Here is a 27,537-nt window from a genome sequence, read left to right as displayed (position 1 = left end):
GAGCAGATTATAGAGTCTTGTTTGCTGAAAGAAAAGAGTACTCAAAATACTTACTAATGATTATCAAAGACCACAGTCTTTGGTATGGCTTGGAATGTAAAGAAAACAAAAATCCTCATAGCATCTATATAAATGGAGATAAGATTAAAGTTGCCAAAGACTTCATTTTGCTCAGATCAACCTTCAACATTCATGGAAGCAGCAGTCAAGAAATCAAATTACATGTTGCATTAAGTAAATCTGCTGCACAAGACATCTTTAAAGTGTCCAAGAGCATAGGTCTCAGTCTGAGGACTAAGGTGTGCCTGACCCAAGCCATGGTATTTTCAGTAACCTCATATGCATGCAAAAGTAGGACAATGACAAAGGAAGACCATAGAATAACTGTTGCATTTGAGTTACGGTATTGGAGGAGAATATTAAAAGTACCATGGACTACCAAAAGAACAAACCAATCTGTGTTGGAAGTACAACCAGAATGATCCTTGGAATCCAGGATGGTTTCTCATACTTCGGGCATATTATCAGGAGGGACCAGTCCCTGGAGAAGGGTATTATGTTAGGTAAAGTGGAGGGTCAGATAAATAGAGGAAGACCTCCCAACTAGATGGATTGGTACAATGGCAGTTCAAAAGTAGCAATGTGATTATGAGGTTGGTGCTGGACTGGTTCTGTTGTGCATAAGGTTGCTGTGAGTTGGTACTGATTCCATGGCACCTATCAACAAAAACAGCAACAACAAAGTAAATTCTAGTCTTTCATTGTGTACTTTATATGTCTGTCCAAATTTGTAGAGCTTTTAACTTATTTCCTCAGGTAAATCCAGTGTTTCTATTGTCTTGTGATTACCTTCCACTTAAGACTAAATTACTTTCTGAACAAAATTGCCTTTATCATTTTAGAAGAAGAGAACCCAGGGAGACAGATAATACTTTCCTCCTTTTTTGTGCTCTTTTCTACCTTTCATTAGATCCTTTATGCTTCTGGGAAGGTCTACATGATATTTTTTGTCGTGGTAAGTTTTTGGTTTGCTTTTTATATGGCGAGTTTGTTCTTGAGCATTCTCACTATGGCCTATGAAGAAGAAAAGCAGACAAATGCTGGAAAAGCTAAGAAGTTTGGAGTCAACTATCAACAAACTTTAAACGAACTTCAAGAGGGAAAAGAAACAGCTGAGGTATAGCAATTTTTTATGCTTTTTCAAATCACAGAAATGTATTTTTAATGTATTAAAGTATACTGCCTTCTGCCAGATGCTCAATATTTATGTGTGGCACATGATTGGAAGATCACAATTGATTTCTTAAAGAGGTGTCCCTTTTCCATATAACATTGTTTCCTTAATGCACTTTGATGAAAGGAAGCAACATCTTTTTAACATTGTTTTAATATGTATCTAATTTTTTTTTATTCCCAAAAGTGTGAATTACTACTGATAAAAAAAAAATTATGAATATATTCTGGTTTTGCTATTAAAGTAAATTGGCTTCATAGAATTATCATATCAAATTGTAAAAAGAAAAAAATTGAATTTATTGACTCTAGTTCTTTCATACAGGAAATGAATTGCACATCATGATGTAATTGTGAGAAATAGCTTTAGAAATGTAATTGTTGTTTCTAAGTGCTGCTACGTAGTTCTGACTCATAGTGACCCTGTATAGGGTTTCCAAAGAGCGTCCAGTGGGTTTGAACTGCTGACCTTGCAATTAGCAGTCCAGTAGTTACTGTAATTTTCAAATACTTTGGTACTATACTTGAGTGTATTTTCAAAAATTTAGTTTCTTAGTGAAAGATTTAGTATATAAACCTAAAAGTATTGTCAAAATTACCACAAAAGAAGTTTTGGGACATTGTCTTTAAAAATCTTAATTGTGCTACAAGTATGCTGAAAGGAAGAAGAATGCTGAGGAAAACAACCAGAAGTAGCTTTTATATGTCTATGGGATCTTGTAAACTCACACCTCTGCCTAAAACAGCCTGTTCTGGTAAACAGAAAAAGGATCAAATTTGAGACAGAGGACAAAAGATATTAGATAACAGCAACAACAATAAAAGTACACTGTCTTTCTGTCAGTTTTGACATCTGACAACCTCATATGTTGCAGAGTAGAACCTCTCCATGCTTTCCTCTGTGGTACCGCAGCGTGCCTTCAAACCACCAACCTTCAGTAGTTGAGTACAAAGAATTTACTCCAAATCCCAAAGATCTTGAAAAACAAATCAGTTTTTAACTCAGGAACCTCACATAAAAAGAGGATTATTATTATTATTATTATTATTATTATTATTATCCTCTTTTTTATGTGAGAGTCCTGAGTAATAGCCTGAGCAAATCATTTACTCCAAGATCCCTAGAACTTTAACAAAGAATGTATCAGATTTTATTCAGGACCCTTACATAATAAGAGGCTAGAAAGAGATAAGATAAAGTAAAGGGTCAAGAACACTCAAAGCGTGTAGAAAGGCTGGCTAAGGATTTCAGTAATATCAAAGGTCTTGTCTGGGTCAAAAAGGGGAAATTTTTAACTTCCTTATATATCCATTCCATATCGGTAAAGTAACTATAGAAAAATCACTCTAGATTTAGGATCTGAATGAAATGCTGTAAGATGATACAAAATGACAATATTTTGATAGATATTTGTGTCTACTAGGTCCATAACATGCATGCCAATGAAATAAAAAATAATTATGGATTGAACAAAGAAAAAAATCAGTCAAAAATGGTCTAGTGAGTATAGTCATTATATCACCCCTGAATAAATTATGGAAAACCAAATTACAAAAGCTTTCTGTCTCTAGCAATGAGTCTGGGGTCCTTCAGATTGAGTGACTAGGGTCTGAATGATGTGTTGAATATGTAATTTGTTCTGAAGTGACATTTCAGAATTTCAAGGGCTTACAACTACACACAAATGTATCCAAGAGGACAACAATACTTCTATTATCCTAACATGAGATACCCTATTAACTCTGCTTTTAAAGAACTTGGGTTATTTCCCAATTTCCAAATATTTCCATTCATTTTGTTCCTTCTGAATCACATACTGCTTTTCTGATTTTAATTAAAATATTTCAATTATGAAGGAATTTTTTTCTCTCTTGGAAGAGTTCTATAACATTTTGTGATGCAGAAGTTTCTTGGGAAATGAAATTTCAAACCATTTTCACAAGAGTTATCTAATTTTCTTTTATTATTTATATGTAAGAAACCACTTACGAGAGAGAGGAGAGGAGAATGTAAAATCGAATCTACTTAGGACTTTAGGTGACTGATCTAAGACTAGTAAGATTCCAATTCCATGCAGGAGAATTGCTTAGATGTAATATTATAGGGAAGCTGTAGATCATATTGGCTAGAAGAACAGCTTTTCCATAAAATAAATATAAATTTACTTTAGCCATTTACTAAATGTAAGGTACTTGCCACGTCCCTTGAACTGTTTAAACTCAGGTTCCTCATCTGTAAAATTTATGTAACTATAGTGCCTGACCCATAGTTTGTTGTGAGGTTCTAATGAAATACATGCATGTAAAGCTTTTAGCGTGATGCTTGAGTCTATTAAGCAGAAAAAAAAAAAAAAGTTACAAAGAACTATTGGTAGAGTTATCATAAAATGCCAATGTTGTATGTCATGTTAATGATATCTATTACCCAAACTATCATCTGTAGAAACCTACATTGAGAACACTTGATCTTTACAGAACAACAGTAGTTGTCTTTGAATAAACTCCCATTTTAGAAATAAAGTATTTCATCATGATAAAATATCATTATTATGTAACATTTCCTGATCATTTGCTGTGTGCCAGACTCACTGCTAAATGCTTTACATCTAATATCATAATCACTTCTGGTGATGTAGGAATTGTTCCAGCATCGCATATGAGAAAACAGAAGTGTAGACTTCAAAGTAGCAGAGGTAGAGTTGACCTTAATAAAAAGCAAGCAACTTTATTGTCATCCAGTCCATGCCAACTCATAGTGATCCTACAGAAAAAAGTAGAACTGCTCTATCATGTTTCCAAGGCTTTACTCTTTAAAGAAGCAGGCGCAACTCTTTCATAGTACTGCTGATTCGTTTGAACCACTGACCTTGTGGTTAGCAACTGAGAACTTAACCACTGTGTCCCCAGGGCTCAGCTTTACTATTAAAACTAGTATGAGAAATGTTTGTAGTTGTATTTGTCCCATAGAATCTGAATTCTCATAGTGATTCTTCATACAATAATTCACATAATAATAAAGATTAAGGCACCCTAGTGTTAACTGAAAGGTTAGCAGGTGGAATCCATCAGCCACTCCACAGGAGAGAGATGTGGAAATCTGTTTCCATAAAGAGTTACACCTTGGCAACCCTGTGGAGTATATCTACTTTGTCCCCATAGGGTTGCTATGAGTCAGGATTGACTCAATGGCAGGAGGTATAATGAAGATTATGACGAGTCAGTCTTAAATTACAGGCAACACAAGAAGGCAGAGTAGTCCATATGCCCATTACTCTATTAGAGTAAAATGCTTCAATATTTGACTCTATCCGAATCGGGCTACGAACCTCAAGGTCAGCAGTTGGAAACTACCAGCTATTCCACGGGAGAAACATGAGGCTTTCTGCTCCCGTAAAGATTTACAGCCTCGGAAACCCTGTACAGGGTCACTATGAGTCAGAACCGATTCCATGGCACATAACAAAAACAACTTCCCCATTTTAGAGTTAATTAAATATAATGGCATATAGAAATTATTGAATATCAACCATGCTAGGCATATAATCTACTAGGCATTGTGTAAACTATGTTTGTTGTTGTTAAGTGCTGTGGAGGTGGCTCCAACTCATAGCAACCCTGTATAGGGTTTCTGAGGAGCGGCTGGTGAGTTTGAACTACTGACCTTGTGGTTCAAGCCAACCTTGCAGTCCATTGCTTATTGTACAGTGCCATACCAGGACTCCGCGCTAAGCTATAGAGATCTAATTTTTTCAATTAAATACACATAATGTGTTTATCTTCATAAAACTAATGGTCTAATGGGGATTGTTTGTTGTTGTTGTTGTTAGGGCCTTCAGTTGGTTCCAACTCATAGTGACCCTGCACAGGGTTTCGAGGAGCAGCTGGTGGGTTTGAACTGCTGACCTTGTGGATTACAATCCAGTGCTAATTCTACAGCACTACACCATTATTAAATTATCACGAACAAAAAATTGTAACTCTGGGTACCAGAAAATATGTGCTTACTCATGTTGTGAGTAGAAAACACAACACACCACTTAAGTATTTTTGCCTAAATTTGAAACTAATTCAAATAAGCCTCTGGCTCTGATTACTATTTTTTCAGCGACCTTAGGAGAGAGAACATGTTAAACTACACTAAAAGAACACAGCTAGCCAAAATCTGGTACTATACTCATACTATACTGTATAAGTTGTCCTGATGTGGCACTATAAGATAAGCACTGGACTGCTAATTGCTAAGTTGGTGGTTCGAATCCACCAGCTGCTTCTCAGAAACCCTATACAGGGCTACTACATGTCAGAACCAACTCAATGGTACTTAACAACAACAACATACTGTATAAAGGAGCCCTGATGGCACTGTGGGATAAGCATTGGACTGCTAAGTCACAAGGTTGCCAGTTCAAACCCTCCAGCTGCTTCATGGGAGAAAGATAAATCTGTCTGCTCCCATAAAGACTGACAATCTTGGACCTTATTCCTATGAATCAGAATCTACACAATGGCAATGAGTTAGGTGGTTTGAGTTTGTTGTTGTTAAGTGCTGTCGAGTTGAGTCCGATCCATAGCGACCCTGTATAGGGTTTCCAAGGAGCGGCTGGTGGGTTTGATCTGTGGTTCAAACTGACCTTGTGGTCCAGTGCATTATCCTGCAGTGCAACACCAAGACTAGTGTGAGTTTACACTAGGAAATTCCACTATATGACTCAGTATCTTTACAGATAAATGGCATATGGAAAAATAAATTAAATTACAAAATAATGAAAAGACCTGTATTTTTATTTAAATAATCAGCCATAAAAATATTTTTGAGCAAAGAGAGAGAGTCAAGCATGGTCAAGGTATTGAATGATATTAAGGAATCACTAATTTTGTTGATTTTAATAATGGTAATATAATTTTTAAAACAAAAAAAAACCTTTGCCTGAAAATTATGTGATGCCTGAAATTTACTTTAAAATATTTCACAATAAAAGTAGGAATGAGGAATAGGTGAAATGAGAGAAAAATAATGCTATGAGTATTTGTTAAAACTCGAGGTTGGTTATCTGATGATTTATCCTATATATACATATGGAATCCTGGTGTGGTGTAGTAGGAAAAACACAGGACCACAAGTTTGGTTTGAACCATAAGGTTGGTAGTTCAAACTTACCAGTCACTCCTCCGAAATCTTCTACAGGTCACTCTTTGAGTCAGAACTGACTCGACAACACTTACCAACAGCTATATCTATATCTGTGTGTGTGTGTGTGTGTGTGTGTGTGTGTGTGTGTGTGTGTGAGAAACTGTGACAAGTGTTACAGAGGAAAGGTACATGGTACCATGAGCACCTATGGTAGAAGTTTCTTTGAGTCCCAAAAGGTTGTTTGTTCTAAGGAACTGACACCTGAGCTGAGCTGAGGTGTGACTGAATCTTTGCCAACTAGAGGGAGCAGGACAAGTCAAAGGAACAGAAAGGCCACTGTAGCTACTGACTAGAGAGCACTTCTGAGCCCACGATGAACCCTCCATGTATTCTTAGCTAAATGCTAGAAATAACAATAAATTCTCCCTTAATCGTATCTCTCTTCCAGAAAAATTCGAAACAGAAACAGTTTCTGTTTTTAATTCAGAAGTCTGTTTGCTACCTGATATTGCCAAACAATGCTAGACTATACAATGCCAAATATGGATAATATTACTATATCTCCAAGCTTTTACTCCTTTTGCAATTGACCTTGTTGTATAAGATGATTTTGTTGAGCTGTAATTTATACATGTTTAGTTGTGAAATAATCCTAAATCAGCTTAATTCTGCATATGGTGTAAATGGTGGCAAGCGATGGAACCCAGAAAGATGTCTGCAATAATAATTAAAAGTTTTCACTAGGTTATATAACTTTTGATCTATGTATACAAAAGAGAAACCCAATATTATTGGTGCTAAGTCAATTCCAATTCATGGTGATTTTACAGGACAGAGTAGATCAGCCCCATATGATTTCCAAGGTTGGCAGTTCAAGCTCGCTAGCTACTCCTCAGAAACACTATACGGGATCGCTATGGGTCGGAATTGACTTGACGGCACTTACTATCCAGCTCTTGTACTTAACAACAACAACATATTTCTCCTATGTATTTATTAGTTGGTGGGTTTGAACCACTGATCTTTTGGTAAGCAGCCAACCCCCTTAAGCCAATATTAGACCACCAGTTCTCTCTAAGCTAGCATTAGTCTCATCAAATTTCTTTCCAGACCAAGACTACACAAATAGAAATGAAGAACAGACCATCAACTTCCACGAGCACAACTGTGGATATATTAGATGATGCTGCTCTCAGACATAAAGAAGGTAAATCCAAAAATATTTAGACACTATTATTATTAATAAGAGTATTACCATTAATAAGATTATTATCATTATCATTAATAAGATTCCATTTTAAGTAGTAACATGAGAATACAGGAAGAACAATACATAAGTATTTCATAAGTATAATTTTGTAAATATTGGAAAGGGTTACCAAAATTGGCCAATAAATAGTCTTTGTTTAAAATTAAAACTAAAACTAATGTAAGTATAACTTGTTGCAAAGAGAGTTGGAGTATATAGCATTAATATCTCAAGATCCTTTCTAAGCTTGTCTGTGCCTTATTAGAAAAAGCCAGCATATTTTTATCATTGAAATTATTGAAAGATTATTTTTTTAAGTTTATCAATCTTGAAATAATAAATAATCACATTTATAATTACACTTCATATTTGCTTTTCTTCCAACTCACAGTTTGCCTCAAGAAGCATGAATGAAATAGAGGGAATGTATTTAGCTATATTTTTTTATTATTATAGCATTTTTCAACTTGCTAATTCCAAATCAAAAGCCCAGTATCAAATTTTCCTTACATCCAAAACAACAAATATTGTTTATAAATTAATAATTAAAATACACAGGATATGCTAACATTTAGCTTTTCTATTCTTTCCTTTTAGAAGTTAAAGACTCCAGGAAGAAATGTCCATTATTTTGCCGTACACTTGCTAAAACTTTCTTGATCTGGAATTGTTCTCCTTGTTGGTTAAAATTGAAAGAGTTTGTCCATATGATTATAATGGACCCATTTACTGATCTTGTCATCATCGTTTGTATAATTTTAAACATTATATTTTTGGCGTTGGAACATTATCCAATGACTGTAGAAATTAGCACTCTTCTCAGCATCGGAAACCTGGTAAAATTCCCTCTCATTATTTTCATTTGCTATTTCAACTTTTCTTTAGTTATCTTTATCCTTGTGATTTTATAGCTTGAATATGTTAAAAATATATTCTATTAGAATTGAATGAAATATTAGGATAGGATTAGGATTGAATGAAGTGTTCTTGCTCCCCACCCCTACTTTTTTAAATGTATAGTTTTACAGCTGGACTTGAAATTCTGCCATTTAAAGGCTAAGTGGAAATTATGGTAAACTGGTGAAAACTGGAACCTGCAGTAAGGCGAAAACCTTTCAGTGTTTGAAAACTCAAATATTTTCCACTAAAAGAAAGGATAGAAAAGTGGTAAGATTGTACCCTGTCAAGGCAGAAAACTTTGACCTGGAAGACAAGACAGTCTCTTTGAGTTCCAGCTTTCACCGGTTTCATTATACACCCTGTATTTACTTATCAGCTGTCTTGTATTCTGACATTTCACATTTATAACAATAGTATAACATCTACTATCCAGCTCTTGTACATCAATGATGCACATCTGGTGATAATGAATGCCAAGGTGCAACTTGAGAGTAACACTGTGATGATTTATGGTTCTGTGTCAACTTGGTTAGGCCATGATTCTCAGTGGTAGGCAATTCTGTAATGATGCAATTTTGCAATTATGTACTGATGTAATTTGACAGTTTATATAATTATTAGATATCCTCCAATTTAGAATGACATAAATTTTCAATGAATACCCTGGTATTTGGAACCTAACCATTGTCAGTAAGTGAGGAGAAGGTGTACTTTTTTGCCCACTCCCTTATAAAAAAAAATACTCTCTTGATACTGTAGCTTCACAGGTCAAAGTGGGGCAGAGGTGACATAACAAGCACATGTTTTCCACTGAAACTGGGTTCTGGAAAACACCAGCCACTAACTTCCCACCATGCCTATTTGGTTTTATCTAAATATCTTTGAGATTTAGCTATCCATTATTTATATATAATGCAAAAGAGAAAAGTAGATTTCTGTGAGTTTAAAAGCAAGCCACATACAAGCAAATGTATCCTGATCAAATTCCTTTGATTTTATTGTCATTGTTGTTGGTGCTAATGCAAACAGTCAACACTAATGCCAGTTTTGAATGATGTATTTACTTGATAATAAAACAGTAATTTAGTTATCTCTTCCAGGTTTTCCAAAAAATAGGTTTATTCTTTTTTTAATCTGAATTGTATATATACTGTTTTTATTCTCTCACATGTTAAAAAATTACGTAGCTTTAACACATATTCCATGTCTCAAAAAGGAACTATTCAAACTGGAAGGATTTTCACCTTAACAAAAACATTCATTTGCTTTCTACCAGAATGGCTTTTAATTACAGTAATTAGAAATTCAGTATACAGTGTTTCACATTAGATTGTTCAATATAATATATGAATATGTCCTTCAAGTCCAAATCCTTGGCAACAGATCAATGAAAAAATTTGTCAGTGAAGAGTTACTTTCTCAACACTGGGGCTGTGATGAATCTATTGGAATCATTTTTTCACTTGTGTGTTTTGTTTTCATGTAGGTTTTTATTGGAATTTTCACAGCAGAAATGATTTTTAAAATAATTGCCATGCATCCTTCTGGGTATTTCAAAGTAAGCTGGAACATATTTGATAGCCTAATTGTGTTCTTTGGGTTAACTGACATTTTTCTCATGGATAATAAAGGATTGTCTATTTTTCACTCACTCAAAGTGGTAAGTAGTACCTGAGACCTACTATTACAATATATTTCAGTTTCCTCAGACAAAGTGGGAATAATAGTAAAACCTATCATATTGGGATATTGGGATGATTAAATGAATTAATTCAAATATCAAGCTTATAAAGCACACCAGGAAAGAGTTAACAGTTGGTGGTATTTGATCAACACCTTAAAAGAAGTAAGTCCATATAAAAACAAATTTGAAATGGTGTTAACATTATTGAACATATTTTCATAGGCAGGATAATGCAGCATGTCAGACACTGAAGACCAATAAGTGACTAAGAAACTGGAATGTGTAAGCCTTTCTAAGTAAAGGGTAGAAAACTTTATAAAGGAGGACAGCAACAGGTTTAGTCAGACATAAGAATGTAAATGATTATTAGAATAATTAGGCCAGAAGCAATGTATGATGTTGGCAAGAATCAGAAAACTAGAAGAAGTAATAATGGTATTGGAATAATAGGTAAAATGGTAAGCCTTTGATAGATTGCTACACTCTGGTTACAAGTTGAAGGAATGTAACAAGATGCAAATACAATGAAGTATTGTATTATTATTATTATTATAATCTTATTCTAATGATTACTCCCTGGGGCTTGTTGTTGTTGTTAGATGCCATTGAGTCAGTACCAACTCATAGCAACCCTATGCACAACAGAATGAAACACTGCCTGATCCTGGGCCAACCTCACAATTATTACCACGCTTGAGTCCATCGATGCTGCCACTTTGCCAATCCATCTCGCTGGGGGGTCTTCCTCTTTTTCTCTGATCCTCCACCTCACCAAACATGATATCCTTCTCCATCGACTTGTCCCTCCTGACAATATGCCCAAAGTACTCATACTTTGGACCCTGGAACTACAGGGGGTGAATTCTTGAGCACTCTAACTGAAGCCTTCATTCATAAATTTTCTAGAGAATACAAGAAATGTACACAGAATGTAATCATCAAATGTATGGATGGAATAAGCCTTGTGAATACCAAAAATGTGATAAATGATAGTATCAAAATGTCTAAAACATTAGCAAATCTAAGATGATTATGTTTTATACATGGATAAATGTAAAGTCTTACTTTTAGGTCCAGAATGCCAACTACATATTAAAAAGCCTTGGGACAGTTTTTCTACATATAAAGATGAAGTATACAGCATGGTCGCTATGAGTTAGAACTGACTTGATGACACTTAACAATAACAATAATCAATATCCATATCTATATATAAGCATATATAGATATTGGTAGATGTTGTGTTGATATTAAGTGCCTTTGAGTCAGTTTCAATCCATAGCAACTCTGCATAAGGTTTCCAAGGAGCATCTAGTAAACAATAGATCGACTGACAGATAGAAATGATATAAAATCAAGAACACATCTATGGATTTTATATATCTATGGAGTCCTGGTATAGGGCTGTAGGGTAAGCAATGGACTGCTAACCACAAGGTTGATGGTTCAAATCCATCAGCTGCTCCTCTGAAACTCTATACTGAGTCATTATGTGTTGTAACTAACTTGATGACACTTAACAACAACAGGTCAACATAAAAACTCATCTGTCAGTTTGAAATACTATGGTGGCTTGCATGTTGCTGTGATGCTATAAGCCATATATGCCAACAGTATGTCAAATACTAGCAATCATCCTTGGTGGACAGGTTCATTGGAGCTTCCAAATTAAAACTAGGAAGGACTAGGTAACCCACTTCTGAAGGATTAACCAATTAAACATTATATATATATAACAGTGACACATTGTCTGATATAGAAGATGAACCCCTAATGTTGGAAGGGAATGAAAATACAACCAGGGAAGTGCTGCCTTCTCCAAGTAGAACTGACCCTTAATGATGTGCATGGAGCAGAGCTTTCAGGAACTTCCTTTACTGATGGGCCACAACTCAAAATTAGAAGAAACAGCTGCAAACATCCATTAATAATCAAAGTGTGGAATATAGAAGGTATGAATGTAGGTAAATTGGAAGTGGTTAAAAATTAAATTGAGCACATGAAGATCTGTTTCCTAGACATTGCTGTTGTAAAGTGCCATCATGTCAGTTCTGACTCATAGTGACCCTGTATAGAATTTAGGAAGGTAGGTTTTAACTGCTAACATGTGGTGATCAATCTAATGTATGAGAGTTTATTGAAATATTTCAATAAACTGATGCAATGCTGGAAGCATTCATTAGTCTATGCCAAGAAATTTGGGAGACAGCTACCTAATCAACTGACTCGAAGAGATTAATATTTGTGCCAATTCTAAAGAAACATGACCCAACAGAATGAACAAATTATTGAACATACCATTCATATCACATGCAAGAAAAATTCTGCTAAAGATAATTTTTAAATACTTGCAGCAGTAGTAGGGATCTTCCAGAAATTCAAGTTGGATTCAGAAAGGACGTGCCACAAGGGATATCATTGCTGACATCAGGTGGATTTTGGTTAAAAGCAGATAATACCAGAAAGATGTATACTTGTATTTCAATGACTATGTAAAGACATTTTATTAAAAAAATATGGATAACATTGCAAATAATAGTAATTACAGAACTGTGGATACCATTGCAAGGGATAGGAATTACTTGTGTTCATGAGGGAATTATACATGGACCAAGAGGCAGTTGTTAGAACAGAAAAAGGGAAAATCAGGTGGAGCAAAGTTATGGAAACTTCTTAGACATGACCAATCACCTTGAAGGATGAATTTTTGGAACTCGAGACTCACAACTGTAGTCTCTGGGCTACATCATGGTTGACTGGTATAACATAGCCCACAAAGTGGTCAATAGCAATGTGATCTTATAAGCTTCTGAGCAGCAATCTAAGGTGTAACTATTGGTCTCTCCTGATGGTCTGCTCAGTAAACCATCATCCAAAATTTAAAAATAATATAAAATCAGGAAAGGTATACATCATAGCATTCAGTTTATATGCTGAAAAAATAATCAAAATGTTTATGAATTGTTGAATGGAAAATAAATTTGCTCTGTAAACTTTCACCCAAAATTGCAATAAAAAAAATTTTTTTTAAACAAAGGATAATTTAAACTATTTAAAAGTGCACAATTTGGTGACATTAATCACATTCACAATATTGTGCTACCATTTTTGTTGTTGTAAGTGCCTTCGAGTCGGTTCCAACTCATAGCAACCCATCTAGGGTTTCCAAGGATCAGTAGTGAGTTTTAACCATTAACCTTGTCATTCAAACTTACCTTATGGTTGAGTGTTTGTCCTACAATGCCACACAAGGCCTCATTATCACTATCTATTTCCAGAAGTTTTACATCACTCCAAACAGTAACTCAGAACCCCTTTAGCTATAACTCCTATTGCCTCTTCCTTCCTGTCCCTGTCCCTGTCATTATTGTTAAGTGCAGTTGAGTCAGTTCCTGGTAACTACTAATAAATTTTTATCTTCATACATTTGACTAATCTAGCTATTTTACAGGCCACCACTAATCTGACAGTTTGTCATACTGTGGAGACTTGCATGTTGCTGTGATGTTGGAAGCTATGCCACTAGTATTTGAAATATTAGCAGGTGATCAGTGGAGCTTCCAAACTAAGACAGACTAGGAAGAAGGAGAGGGAGACTACTTCTGGATAGTTAGCCACTGAAAATCTTATGACTATCAGCAGAATGTTGTCAGATATAGTGGCAGAAGATGAGCCCCTCAGGTTGGAAGGCACAAAAAATGACTGAAGAAGAGCTGCTTCCTCAAAGTAGAATTGACCATAATGGCATGAGTGAGTGAAGTTTTGGAAACCTTCATTTGCTGAAGAAGCACAACTTAAAATGAGGAGAACAGCTGCAAACATCCATTAGTAATAGGAACATGGAATGTATGAAATATGAATCTAGACAAACTGGAAGTTGTCAAAAATGGGATGGAACACATAAAGATCCATATCCTAGGCATTGTTGTTGTTTTTTTGAGTCATCTAGTCAGTTTCAACTCAAAGTGACCCTGTATAGTATTTCTGAGGAGCAGCTGGTGAGCTTGAACCACTGACCTTGTGGTTCAAATAGACCATGCAGTCCAGTGCTTATCATACAATGCCACACCAGGACTGATATTAGCCATTTTGAATTATACAGTCATATTGTTTACTACCAGCCGCTCCGCGGGAGAAAGATGAGGCTTTCTACTCCCGTAAAGATTTACACCCTCGGAAACCCTGTACAGGGTCGCTATGGGTCGGACCCGACTCGATGGCACTTAACAACAACAACAACAATTGTTTACTGTGCCAGGAAAGACACATTCAAGAAAGAAGGCATTGCTTTCATAGTCAAAAAGAACATTTCAAGATCTATCCTGAAGTACAATCCTGTCGGTGACAGAATAATATCCATATGCCTACAAGGAAGTCCAGTTAATACCACTAATATTCAAATGTATGCACCAGCAACTAAAGCCAATGATGATGAAGTTAAAGAATTCTATCAACATCCTGGTGTATTGTAGGATAAACACTGGACTGCTAACCACGAGGTTGGTAGATGAAACCCACCAGCCACTCCTTGGAAAATGCTCCATAGCATCACTATGAGTTAGAACCAACTTGGCAGCATTTAACAACAACTACAACCAACATCTTCAGTCTGAAGCTGATCAAACATGTAATCAAGATGCATTGATCACTGATCATGATTGGGATGCAAAAATTGAAAGAAATATGGCCTTGGTGATAGAAATGATGCTGAGATCCCACGGTAGATTTTTGCATGACTAATTATTCTTTGCAAATGCCTTTTCTAAACAACAGAGGAGACAGTTATAAACGTGGAATAATTCAGTGGAATACAGAGGAAACAAATTGACTACATCTGTGGGAAAATATGGTGGGAAAGTTCAATATTATCAGACAAAACAAGGCCAGAGGCAGACTGTAGAAAAGAAAACTTGCTCATAGGCAAGTTCAGACTGAAGCTGTAAAAAAATTAAAACAAGTCTACAAGAGGCTAATCTGTTCTTGAGATAGTCTCTAAATGCAGGTGGAATATGTTCAAACATAGAGAAGCTAAAGCAAATGGAAGAAATGAGGAAGCAAAATATTTAACCAGAAAATTTCAAGGAGACAAAGTACTATAATGAAATGTGTAAAGACCTGGAGTTTCAAAACCAAAAGGGAAGAACACATACAGCATTTCTCAAGTTGAAAGAGCTAAAGAAAAAAATCAGGTCTTGACTTACAATATTGAAGAATTCCAATGGAAAAATATTAAATGATGCAGAAAGCATCAAAAGAAAATGAAGGAATACGCTGAATCACTGTTCCAAAAAGAAATGGTTGATATTCCACTATTTCAAGAACCAGTTACTTTTTTTGTAAATACTGGTGGTACTGAAGGAGAACTTAAGCAGCACTGAAGGCACCAACAAAAAACAAGGCTCCAGGAATTGACAGAATGCAGATGGCAATCGTTTAACAAACTGATGCAGCTGAAAGAGCTCACTTCTCTTTCCCATGAAATTTGGAAGTTAGCTACCTGGTCAACCGATTGGAAAAGATCCATATATGTGCCCATTTCAAAGAAAGGTGACCGAACAGAATGCAGAAATAATCAAACAATACCATTAATATCACATACAAGTAAAAGTTTCTTTAAGAAAATTCAAAAATGTTTGCAACAGTACATAGACAGGAAACTGTCATCCATCCAAGCTGGATTCAGAATAGGACATGGAATTAGGACATGCTGATGTCGAATGGCTCTTACCTGAAAGCAGAAAATATCAGAAAGGTGATTGCTTGTGCTTCACAGACCGTTTGAAGACTTTCTGTCACAGGGACCATAACAGACTATGGATAACAATACAAAAAATGTGTATTCCAGAACACTTCATTATGCTCAGGAGGAACCTGTACATCAGTTGCTGGAACAGAACAACAGATACTGAAAGGTTTAAAATCAGATAAGATTACATTCTTTCACTATACATATTCAATCTATATGCTGAGAAAATCTGAGAAACAGGATTATATGAAGAAGAACAAGCATCAGGATTGGATATGACTCATTAACAACCTGGGATATGCAGATGACACAACTTTGCCTACTGAAAGTGAAGAGGACTTAAAATGCTTATTGATGAAGATCAAAGAGCAGTGTTCGATATGAATTGCACCTCAGTGTAAAGAAAACAAACATACAATTGGGCCAATAAATATGATGAATGGAGAAAAGGTCAAATTGTCAAAGACTTCATTTTTCTTGGATTCACAATCAATACTCATGGAAGCAGTAGTCAATAAATCAAATGACATGTTACATTGTGCAAACCTGCTGCAAAAAAAGTTTCTTTAATGTGTTCAAGAGCAAAGATAATGGTTTGAGGACTAAGGTGTGCCTGACCCAAGCCACGGCATTTTCAATTGCCTCTGGTGCATGTGAAAGTTAGACATTGAATAAGGAAGGGGATGGAAGATGCAATTGAAATATGGCATTGGAGAAGAATTTTAAAAGTCCCATGTACTAGAAGAATAACAAACAAATCTGTCTAGGAAAAAGTACAGCCAAAATGCTCCTTAGAAGCCAGGATGGTGAGACTTTGTCTCTTATACTTCTGACATGTTATTAGCAATGACCAGTTCCTGCAGAAGGATAAGCACATCATGCTTGTTAAAGTGGAGGTCCAATGAAAAAGTGGAAGATCCCCACAAAGGAGGTGGATTGATACAGTGGCTGCAACAATAGGCTAATCATAACAATTGTGAGGATGGCACAGGACTGGGCAGTGTTTCATTCTGTTGTCCATAGGGTCACTGAGTCTGAACTGACTCAACGGCACCTAAGTAACAACAACAGTTTAACAACAAAATGACAGGCAACCAAATAAAGAACTGTGCAAAGATCTTGACTAGATGCTTCTCCAAACAAGTTATATAAATGACCATACATAAGTACATGAAAAATTGCTCATTGCTTTTAGTCATTTGTTGATTTTGTTGTTAAGTGCCATCAAGTTGGTTACAACTCATAGTAGCCTGTATAGGGTTTCTGAGGCTGTAAATCTTTGTAGGAGCAGAAAGCCACAACTTTCACTTTCAGAGCAACTGGTAGGCTCGAACCGTATTTAGCAGCCCATTTCTTATCCTATAGAGCCACCACACTCTCCATTTAGTCATTGTTGTTGTTAAATGGTGTTGAGTCAGTGCCAACTCATGGCAACCCAGATAGGGTTTCCAAGGAGCCATTGGCTTGTTTGAACTGCCATCCTTTCAGTTCAAATCAACCTTGTGGTCCAGTGCTTATCCTACAGTGCTGCATCAGAATTCCATCTAGTCATTGTTGTTAAGTGCCATCAAGCTGGTTCCAACTCATGGCAATCCTGCATAGGGTTTTCAAGGAGTGGCTGGTGAATTTGAACCACTGACCTTGTGGTTCAAATCAACCTTGATGTCCAGTGCTTTATCCCACAGCACTATACCAAACTCCATTTATTCATTGGGTAAGTGTAATTCCAAAACACAAGGAGATAAACTGTCAAGACTGTGTAAGCCTTATGCATTGCTGATGTAAAAGATATGTAAAATGACACACAGGCGATTCCTCAAAATGTTAAACAAATAATCACCATATGACCCAGCAATTCCATTTTTAGAACTATATCCAAGAAGCTTGAAAGCAGGGACTCAAATACATACAGGCAGCTGAATTCAAAATTGTCAAAAATTAGAAATAAGTGTCTATCAACAGATACATGTAGAAACAAAACGTGGTATAACTGTAAATGGAATATTATTCAACTAATACAGAAATGAAAAAAAGATTTAAAGAAAAATGAAATTCTGATACATGCACATAAGTATAGATAAATCTTGAATACATTCTACTGAAAGAAATAAATCAGATGCAATGGAACAAACGTTGCATCAGCCTGTGTGTGTGTGTGTGTGTGTGTGTGTGTGTGTGCGTGTGAATTATCTAGATTAGGCAAATGCATAAATATAAAAATTTATTATATCAGGGACAGAAAGGATGAAGTAATGTGAATTATTGCAAAGGGGTTCTGAGTTTCTGTTTGGGATGATGTCAAACTTCTGGAAATAGATAATGGTAATGGTAGCACAATATGGTGAATGTGATTAATGTCACTGAATTTTTCACTTTAGAATAAAGTGACCAACTTGTTTTTAACCACTGCCTCTCTGATTTTCCTGTTTCTATTTGTCCTTCATTCCTATCCCTTCTTATCTTCTGAGTTTTATTCTTGGGCAAAAGCTGCCCTTTTGATCTTCAATGGTTGTTTGTTCTAAGAACCTAGTACCTGTTCCTAGTGTTATTGTTCATCATATAAGCCTGAAAGTTGAGTCAAAGGAATGAGTTCAGTTTCAGATCTGAAGGGTGATTACGGGTCTCAGGTTCAGGAGTTCCACATTTTTCTCTTACTCTGTCCAGGACCTCCTATTTTGTTCCCATTCAGAGTGGTCTGCAGTGGTAACCAGGTGCTATCTAGATCTTTTGGTCTCAGGTTCTTGGAGGCTGGGGTTTACATGATCCTTTAGTCCTTTGGACTGTTTGTTACCATGTGCATTTGATTTTCTTCATTCTTCTTTACTCCAGATAAGGAAAGACCAATAATTGGATGGCCTTAGGTGGCCACTCAGGGTCATTTAAGACCCTAGTCTCTACTCACCAAAGAGGATTAAGAGCACTGTCTTTGTGGATAATGTCAATAGACCCTGGTATCCCAAGACTGCTCCTGAGCCCCCAGGCTAGCTACTCATTCCCTCAAGGTGTTTGGTTATGGCTTAGAAATTTTTATATCTTTGCCCTCTGTATTCTCTAGTATATCCATGAAAATATTTACAGCAATTGTAAGTACATACATAGAAATATCATGTCAAATCTATATATTTATGAATGTAGTCTCACTCAGAAAATGGCAAAATTTTTGTGATATATATTTCATCAAAATAGTTTTTTTAAAGAGATGAATTCAATAGGACTGTTGGTGAAATTCTGAAAGATTATTTTTCATTATTATCTGGATGTGAAAATCAGGAAAGAAAGACAACATAATAAAAAAAGCACAGAGTGGATAGTTGCCCTTACCAGACCTCTAAATGTAAAAGAAAACTAGAATAAATAAAATAGTATATTGGAATTGAGATTGATAAAGAGATAAATAGAAAATAATATATATTAATTTAGTGTATACAATTATAGAATATGATTTATTGTGCATTACCCATAAAATGAGAATCCAGCGGCTGTATTAATGTTTAACATTGAATAATAAAGGCCAAACGTGTGTGTATTGTTGATAAAATTTTAAATATACTTCATACTAAATACTAACTTTGTATCTTGTTTTTTTAACTTGCTTTCTTAGCTTCGAATTTTCAAGCTGGTGAAATACTGGCCAACATTTACAAATCTAATGCGGACTCTCGGTAACTCATTGGTGGCCCTGAAAAACTTAATCCTGTTATTATTCATGTTCACCTTCTTATGTGCTGTGCTTGGGCTGAAGATCTTTGGTTCGAGCTATGAACACTGTGTTTGCAACATAGACAAAGATTGTCAACTCCCACACTGGCACATGCATGACTTTTTCCACTCCTACATGAATGTGTTCCGGATTCTCTGTGGAGAATGGATAGAGACCTTATGGGACTGCTTGGAGGTGGCAAGTCGAATTACATGTATTCCTTTTTACATTATGGTCATTTTAATTGGAAACTTACTGGTAAGTAATTAATAGCTTCACATTCTCCTTGTGATAAAGTTATATGGTCTGTCTCTTTCATGATATGGATTGATAGGACTCAATGATAGGTCTATAACTGTGCTATTCAATATGATGACCACTAGCCACATGTCGCTATTGATCATTTGAAATACAATCAGTGGTTCAAATGGAAATCTCTCTAAATGTTACATACCCAAGATGTGAAGACTTAATCCCCCCAAATGTAATTTATGTCATTAATAACTATTATGTTGAATGAATTTTAAGTATTATTTTGCATAAATTGGTTTAATACAGTTAAAATAATTTTACTTTTTTACTTTTTATAAACAGAAGTGGAAAACTTTTTGTGTTATTTGAATCCTATTTTTATTGGATAGTACTGGTTCCTAACTTTGTTACTCAAAGCAGCATTGTCATCACATGGGCACTCGGTAGAAATGCAGACTCTCAAACCCTAGACTCTCAGACCTATGCAAGCAGAATCTACATTTTAGCAATATCCCCAGGTAATATGTACACACATTAAATTTTAAGACAAACTTAAATATGGGATTCTCCAAATTTAGATGTATATTGGGATTACCTAGGGAATTAATAAAAATATACTAATGCTTTGGACCCATTCCCAGAGATTCTATTTTTAAGAGTTGTGGATATGACTTGGGCATCAGATTTGTTTAAAATTTTCAGTTGATTATTGTTCAGAAAATTTTGAAAACCACTGATTCATAAAACTGTTATGTATTAAAAGAGAAAGCTTTCTCTGTTAAATTTCCTAATAATTGACATGATGCTACATTGATTGAGCTTTCATTTATTATGAGAAATAGATATAGCTTATGAAAGAAAAATTTTCTTGCAGAAACCCCCCCCCACAATATTTGCTGTTAGCTCAAAAATCATAGACATCAAGGATATGTCCCAAGAGATTGATGAAAATCACTGGTTAGACCCAATTGTATCTGTGATCTTCTTCAATGCTGCTGCATCATCTGGTCACACCTCTGCCAGATACTTATAACATTGGCATCGTATTCAATTTTTTCATTGCTTATATGTCTTCTTTATTAAACTGTAGCCTCCATGAGAAGAAGAACTATTAATCTTCTCTATAGCATTAAATCCAGTAACATTGCCCGAATTGGGAAAAATAGTTCAATAAATCCAATTCAAATTAATGGGAAAAGTATATCACTGCTTTTGTAGTTATTAGAATTCTTTCACCTCCGAATGAGTTAAAACCCTGTTCAAACTGGTTGAAATGAAAATGAGAACATAACTCAAAATATCACAACTAAATCTCACTATTGTTGTGGTGAACCAGAGGTTCAAATGAGGTTATTAGAGCCAGTTTTTGTTGTTGTTGTTATTTATTTTATTTTTTTAAATCTCAACTCTGCCTTTCTCTATGCTCCTTGTTGGCTGTTATTCAGATGGGTGCTGTAATCTAAAGCTTCATATTACATAAAATCCAATTAAAGACAGCATTTCTTCTCCAGAAGCAATACCAAACTTCTATTTCATTAGTTCTAATTTTGTTGCATGTGCATTTCTGAATCAATCTCTAGAGCCCAGAATATGGAATCATTGATTACGTTACGCCACTCAGAACTCTCCCATGGAGCTAGAGATGGAATCAATCGAAATCCAAATAATGTAACTGAAAATGAGGAAGAAGTGATATTTCCCAATTAAAATGCATGTTTTTATTCATAGAAGTAAGGGCCATGAGAGAAACAATACATACATTTCTTAAATTTAGTTTTGTGTTGCTCCTGGCAATAAAATTTTAACAATGATTCTCAGTCTTAAGCCAAAAATATTGATAAATATCATATGCAATAACAAGTCATTTATAAAATAATGTTTAAATAATTCCACGCAGTGTTGATTTGAAAAAAAAAAAAAAAAACAGTTATAAAAGATGCTTTAACCTGAGTGCTTGGAGATCTTTGTATACTTATTTTATGTACATGTAAACAGTAAGTATACTTATTTCTTAAAAGAAGATTTCAATATATCCAAAGAACAGGCAGAAAAATAGGTTAGTTGTATATATGTATGCATATTAATTTACTACCTGCCAGTCAGTTATGACTCATGGTGACCCTTTATTGAGGGTTTCAAAATTGTAAATCTTTGTGGCAATAAACACCCTCATCTTTCTCCTGTAGAGCAGTTGATAGGTTTGAACCACTGACCTTTCAGTTAGCAGCCCAGTACTTAATCTGCTGTACCACCAGAACTCCTAAATATTTATACACACATATATACTTGTAAACATAATATACATTTATATGGAGTCCTGGTTTTGCTCTGTGGATTAATGTGCTAGACTGCAAAGTTAGTTTGAACCATAAGCTCGGTGGTTCAAGTTTATCAGCTGCTCCTTGGAAATCTTATACAGGGTTGGTATTGGTCAGAACCTACTCAAAGGTTAAGACCACAACACCAAATACATTTATATATGTTTATAAATATGTATAACATTTGAACTTTCCCTTTTACTGATAATGTGTAGGAAGTATGGTGACTCCATACTATAAGCACTGGGCTGCAAACCACAAGGTCAGCAGTTCGAGCCCACCAGCTACTCTGTGAGAAAAAGATAAGGCTTTCTTTAGCTCCTTTGAACAGCCTTAGATACCGTATACAGGGTAAAGCCTTAGATACCATATACAGGGTCGCTATGAGTCGGATTTGACTCAACAGCACTTTAAAACAACAAAAATAATATACAAAATATAAAGTAGATGGAATATTCAAAAGCTCAAATATATGAAGAGATTGAGTATGAGGGGGCTCCAAAATGTTCATGAAAAAATTCCAATATATTTTCATTCCATTTTTTCCCCATGAAATTCCCTCAAGAAAATTGCCACCAAAGATGCAAAGGTTAAATTAATGCTTTGTCTAAGAACATGACTGTTATGAATCTGTAACATAAGAATCCAAAAATACAATATATGCCCTATAATTACAAACAGGAGTCCTGGTGTTGTGCAGTAGGGTACGTCCTGGATTGCAATGTCAGTTTGAAACTCAAGGTTGGCGACTCAAACTCACCAGTTGCTTCTGAAAAACCATACATATGGTTGCTTTGAGTCAGAACTGACTTGATGGCTCTTAAAACAACAAAAACAATTACTAGATTAAAATTTCTCTAGAAACTGCTTATCTTATTTTTCAACAATAGTAAAGATAATGTGGACTATTCATAGGTTCACAACAGCTTTTCAAATATTAGGAGTGATTCTTTTATTATCTCAGATTTATTATAACAGAGACTGAACTAACTTATCCCAGCAACTGTGCTTGACTGTCTCAGGAGCCATTAGATGTGGGCTTTAAGAACAAGGATAGTTCTCACATAGTGAGGTGAGAATCGTTCTGAATCTTATGTAAATAGAGCTAATGTGAAATTCTATAGAGTAAGAATTTTCTCAATGTTGGCAAAGGCAGCTTCCCTCAGTGAAAGAAAATGAGCCTTTGAATACAACAGACTGTGTTCAAACCTTGTGTGATTTTTGACCTTTGACATCAGTAAGCCTTGTCTTTTTCTTCTGTAAAATTTGAAGCTATAATATTCCTTTGACTGTTGTAAGCATAAATAAGACCTGGTTACACAAAATCCTAGTACATTATCTGTTATGTTGTGGATAAGAACCAAGTACCATTATACTTATTCATGTTCACAGGTTCACTTTTCAAGCCTTAGGACAGCAGTATTTAAGTTTTATATTGTATTTTTAAAAAGATGTAATTAGCCTCCTTTTCCTTCCTTTGGCAGATATTATACCTGTTTGTGGCTTTGGTGAGCTCATTTAGTTCATACAACTGTACAACAGTTGAAGAAACTTATGAAGCAAAAAATGTCCAGCATGCAGTGGGAAGGATTAAAAGAGGAGTACATTATGTACTTTTTAAAATATTATGCAGAAAACAAAATGCTGCAAAGGAGACCAGGGGAAATGTGAATGATATATATGTTAAAGAGACTATTTCTGACAATACCCTGTCTGAATTCAGCAACATCCAAGATTTCCTCAAGGACAAGGAAAAGAGCAGCGGCACAGGGAAAAACACAATGACTGAAAATGAGAATCAGACACTTATTCCCAGCCCTAGTGTCTCAGAAACTGTACCAATTGCTTCAGAAGAATCTGATATAGAAAATCTGGATAACAAGGAAATTCGGAGCAAGTCTGGTGATGGAAGCAGCAAAGAGGTAACATGTCTAACTATCCTGATGACTTAGTGTTGATTGATGGCATCATATATGAAGAAGTGAATCAATACTGACGTTTCAGTCAGAATATTCATTTAATCCTTTCCCCATCACTCTTGATTGTTGATTGTTCGACACTGAACTAACTACTTAGTCTCTGGAAGCTTCCGTTTTCTCATATGTAATGATGATAGAAGTTGTTGTGAAGTACCATCGAGTCGGTTCCGACCCATAGCTACCCTGTACAGGGTTTCCAAGGGTGTAAATCTTTACGGGAGTAGAAAGCCTCATCTTTCTCCCGCGGAGCGGCTGGTAGTTTCAAACTGCTGACCTTAAGGTTCGCAGCCCGATTCGTAACCACTACACTACCAGAGCTCCTTGATGATAGAAATAGTACCTACTTTTTAGGGACTCCTGGTGTGGTGCTGTGGGTTAATGTGCTGGACTGCAAAGTTGTTTGCACCTTAAGGTCAGAGGTTTGAGTTCACCAGCCACTCTTCAGAAACCTTATACTGGGTAGCTGTGGTTGGAACTGACTCGACAGCACTCAACAACAACTTCTTAGGGTATGTAAAAATGACATAGAGGTGGCATTTAACCTCTTCTGACTTCACAAGGGGCAAGGGAAAGAATCACCATAAGCTCTTGGTCGATTCCTATTGGGAATGCCTTCACCCTCCAACCTTCTTTGCCCTATTCTGATACCAGCTGTCCCCCAACAGCACTCTGTACTTCTCAGCTGGGTTAGATCATTCATTGCAATGGCCAGACAGAACTTACAGACAATAATCACAATTATGGGGTTCATTAGAGAAGTTATTATTGTTATTGTTAAGTGCTGTCAAGTAGGTACCGACCCACGGCGACCCCGTGTAGGGTTTCCAAAGAGTAGTTGGTGAGCCTGAACTGCCGACCTTGCAGTTCAAACCAACTTTTTAGTCCAGCACATTAAATCACAGTGCCACACCAGGACGCCATTTGAGAAGTTAACAGGTTACAATTCAGGATCAGAAACGCTGAAGATGCTGTTCTTCCGGTCAGGAGAGCCTCTTCTCATCCTTATTTCTCTCTGGTCCTGGGTGTCTCAGCCACTAAGTCCTTTGGCCTCTGCCCTGCTCAGGAAATTTTACAAAATTCTTTTAACACTACCAATAAATACCTAAAGGGCACATTGCCCAGCTGTAAGCCCAAAATGTTCAGTTCTAGCTCTATACGCCAGCAAACCTAGCCCCCCAATTAAGGCACTGGAGGCACCCCACTCAGCTAACAACGCTCCTACCTGAAGGCACTAAGACCGACTCACTGCTTGGACTGGGAAACCTACCACTCTGTCCTGTACTCTTCATTCTGCTGTCTCTGCAGCCATCACTTTTCTGGTGTCACGGCTCTGTCTCCTAGAGCGAGGATATGGTTTCACCCCATCTCTTATTTCTTGATGGTAGCGAGATTTCCCTCTACTGCTGCTGAGATGGCTCATTTTATATCCATCAGGATAGCAAAACTGACCAATCCCCACATTAGAGTTCCAAGTTTTTACAATCACAACAAATCTGTTAACAGTCACTAACAACTGAATCATAAAATCCTCATAACATCTTCCCCCACCTTTTCTTACCTAGACCCATCAGAAAAAAAGTCATATAGTTGGAGATACAAAAACTATGACTACAAGAGTCAAATTAAATAATTCACTGTGGTGGATAAGAAAATTAAATAAATATTTCAATGGGTGGATAAATGTCTGGTATAAAGTAAACAGTAAACACTAGCTGATATGTAAGGGACTTTTCAAAAAATTATATAAAATTCTATTATTTGTTTATTTCATTTTGCTATGAACATTTTGAAACCAACTCATAAACATAATAATTATATTAATTATAAAGCAGGCAATATGATGTGATGAAAAGCTCACTAAAACTCAAGTTTTCATAATCACCGTGTATGATTGCAAAAATCACTAAATTCCCATGTGCTTTGTAATCTTTAAAATGTAAGTCTAGACTAGAAGAAAGATGAGGCTTTCTGTTCCCACAAAGATTAAAAGCCTTGGAAACCCTCTAGAGGGGCGCTGTGAATAACAACTGACTCAACAGCACTTAACAACAAGAAGTCAGTTCATTCTATAACATATAATCATACTTCATGTGACTAAAAGAATAAAGAAAAACCATTAGTTTGAATTGTGAACAGTTATAGCTTTATTAATCACTGGAGAAGGCATTGGTAGTTCAATGTTAGAATTCTCGCCTCCCACATGAGAGATCCAGGTTCAATTCCCAGCTAGTACACTTCATGAACTTTCTCTTTTGGAAGTCCTGGTGTGGCTCTGTAGTATAAGTTCTGTACCAAAAAGTGGATTTGACCACAAGGTCGGGGGTTCTAACTCACCAGTTGCTCTTCAGAAACCCTATACAGGGTCACTATAAGTTGGAACTGACTTGAAGACACTTAACAACAGCACTAACCACTGAAAGAAGCAAGTCACGGTCACACTCAAAGACAGGTGGATGCTCTATTTCATTTAGATTCCCATGATGGTCTACACTGAAAGCAGCATTGTGTCTTAGAAAGAAATCGATTTTAATAGAAAGCTGCTTCTATAATGATCTATCCTGTCTGTACCATGGACTCCTTTTCTCAGAACACACCAGTCAGTCATCTCACATACCAGGGATTGAAAAGTGGAAGGGAATAAAATATTTATAATATCCTTTTTAAATATTATATTTTACTTGTTGCTAAGTGCCATCAAGTCGGTTCCAACTCATAACAACCCTGTACAGAACTTCCAAGAAGCAACTAGTAGGTTTGAACTGCTGACCTTGAAGTTAGCAGTCTAGTGCTTATCCTACAGTATCACACCAGGATTTGCTTTATTCTAAAGAAATAAGACTGGTTTATAAATATTGAAATGTGTCTTTATCTTATTTTAATTAGAAATTCTGATTTAAATGATATTAACTTTAGGATCTTGGTGATTTTGATGCTTGATACAGTGTATGTTAATTTTAAATAAAGTCAAATTAAGCATTATTAGAAAATCATAAAAAAGCAAAGGGTGTCATTTATATTATCAACATACATACAAGCCAATGTAAAGTTTGGCCTAGGCAGTCTTGAACTTTAGTTGTGAAGAGAATAGAGGGAAAGATGGTGAATCCTAGCTTCATCCAAGGGCCTGACATCACTGTCCTAGATCTATCCATGACTCTATTTTGTGTCATTATTCCATTTCATTTTAGGATAAGTATCAATTTAGCGGTAAGATAACACACAAAAGAAAATCTGAACTGGAATTTAAAAAAACAAAATGTATCATTGTCTACCCATCTTTAACATAGTGGGATGATTTTTTATGTTTTAATGTTTTATTGTGAATTATATGATAGTTTACATGGG

The 27,537-nt window shown here is 35.8% G+C and overlaps 1 protein-coding gene across 1 annotated transcript in view; it reads left to right on the top strand.

Moving 5' to 3' along the window:
• Positions 1–27,537, top strand: part of SCN7A (sodium channel, voltage-gated, type VII, alpha subunit) — a 90,111-nt gene that overhangs the window by 22,511 nt on the left and 40,063 nt on the right. Inside the window, exons 9-14 of the mRNA XM_006867034.1 lie at positions 971–1,177; positions 7,475–7,571; positions 8,211–8,449; positions 10,000–10,173; positions 19,545–19,901; positions 23,698–24,135. Of these exons, the coding sequence (XP_006867096.1) occupies positions 971–1,177; positions 7,475–7,571; positions 8,211–8,449; positions 10,000–10,173; positions 19,545–19,901; positions 23,698–24,135 (1,512 nt within the window). The remainder of the gene's footprint in view (positions 1–970; positions 1,178–7,474; positions 7,572–8,210; positions 8,450–9,999; positions 10,174–19,544; positions 19,902–23,697; positions 24,136–27,537) is intronic.

The sequence above is a fragment of the Chrysochloris asiatica genome, unplaced genomic scaffold, assembly GCF_000296735.1.
Source record: "Chrysochloris asiatica unplaced genomic scaffold, ChrAsi1.0 scaffold00099, whole genome shotgun sequence".
In the NCBI taxonomy this organism is placed as follows: Eukaryota; Metazoa; Chordata; class Mammalia; order Afrosoricida; family Chrysochloridae; genus Chrysochloris; species Chrysochloris asiatica.
Note: the sequence above shows the minus strand (reverse complement) of the source record. Positions and strands in the feature narration are given on the sequence as shown.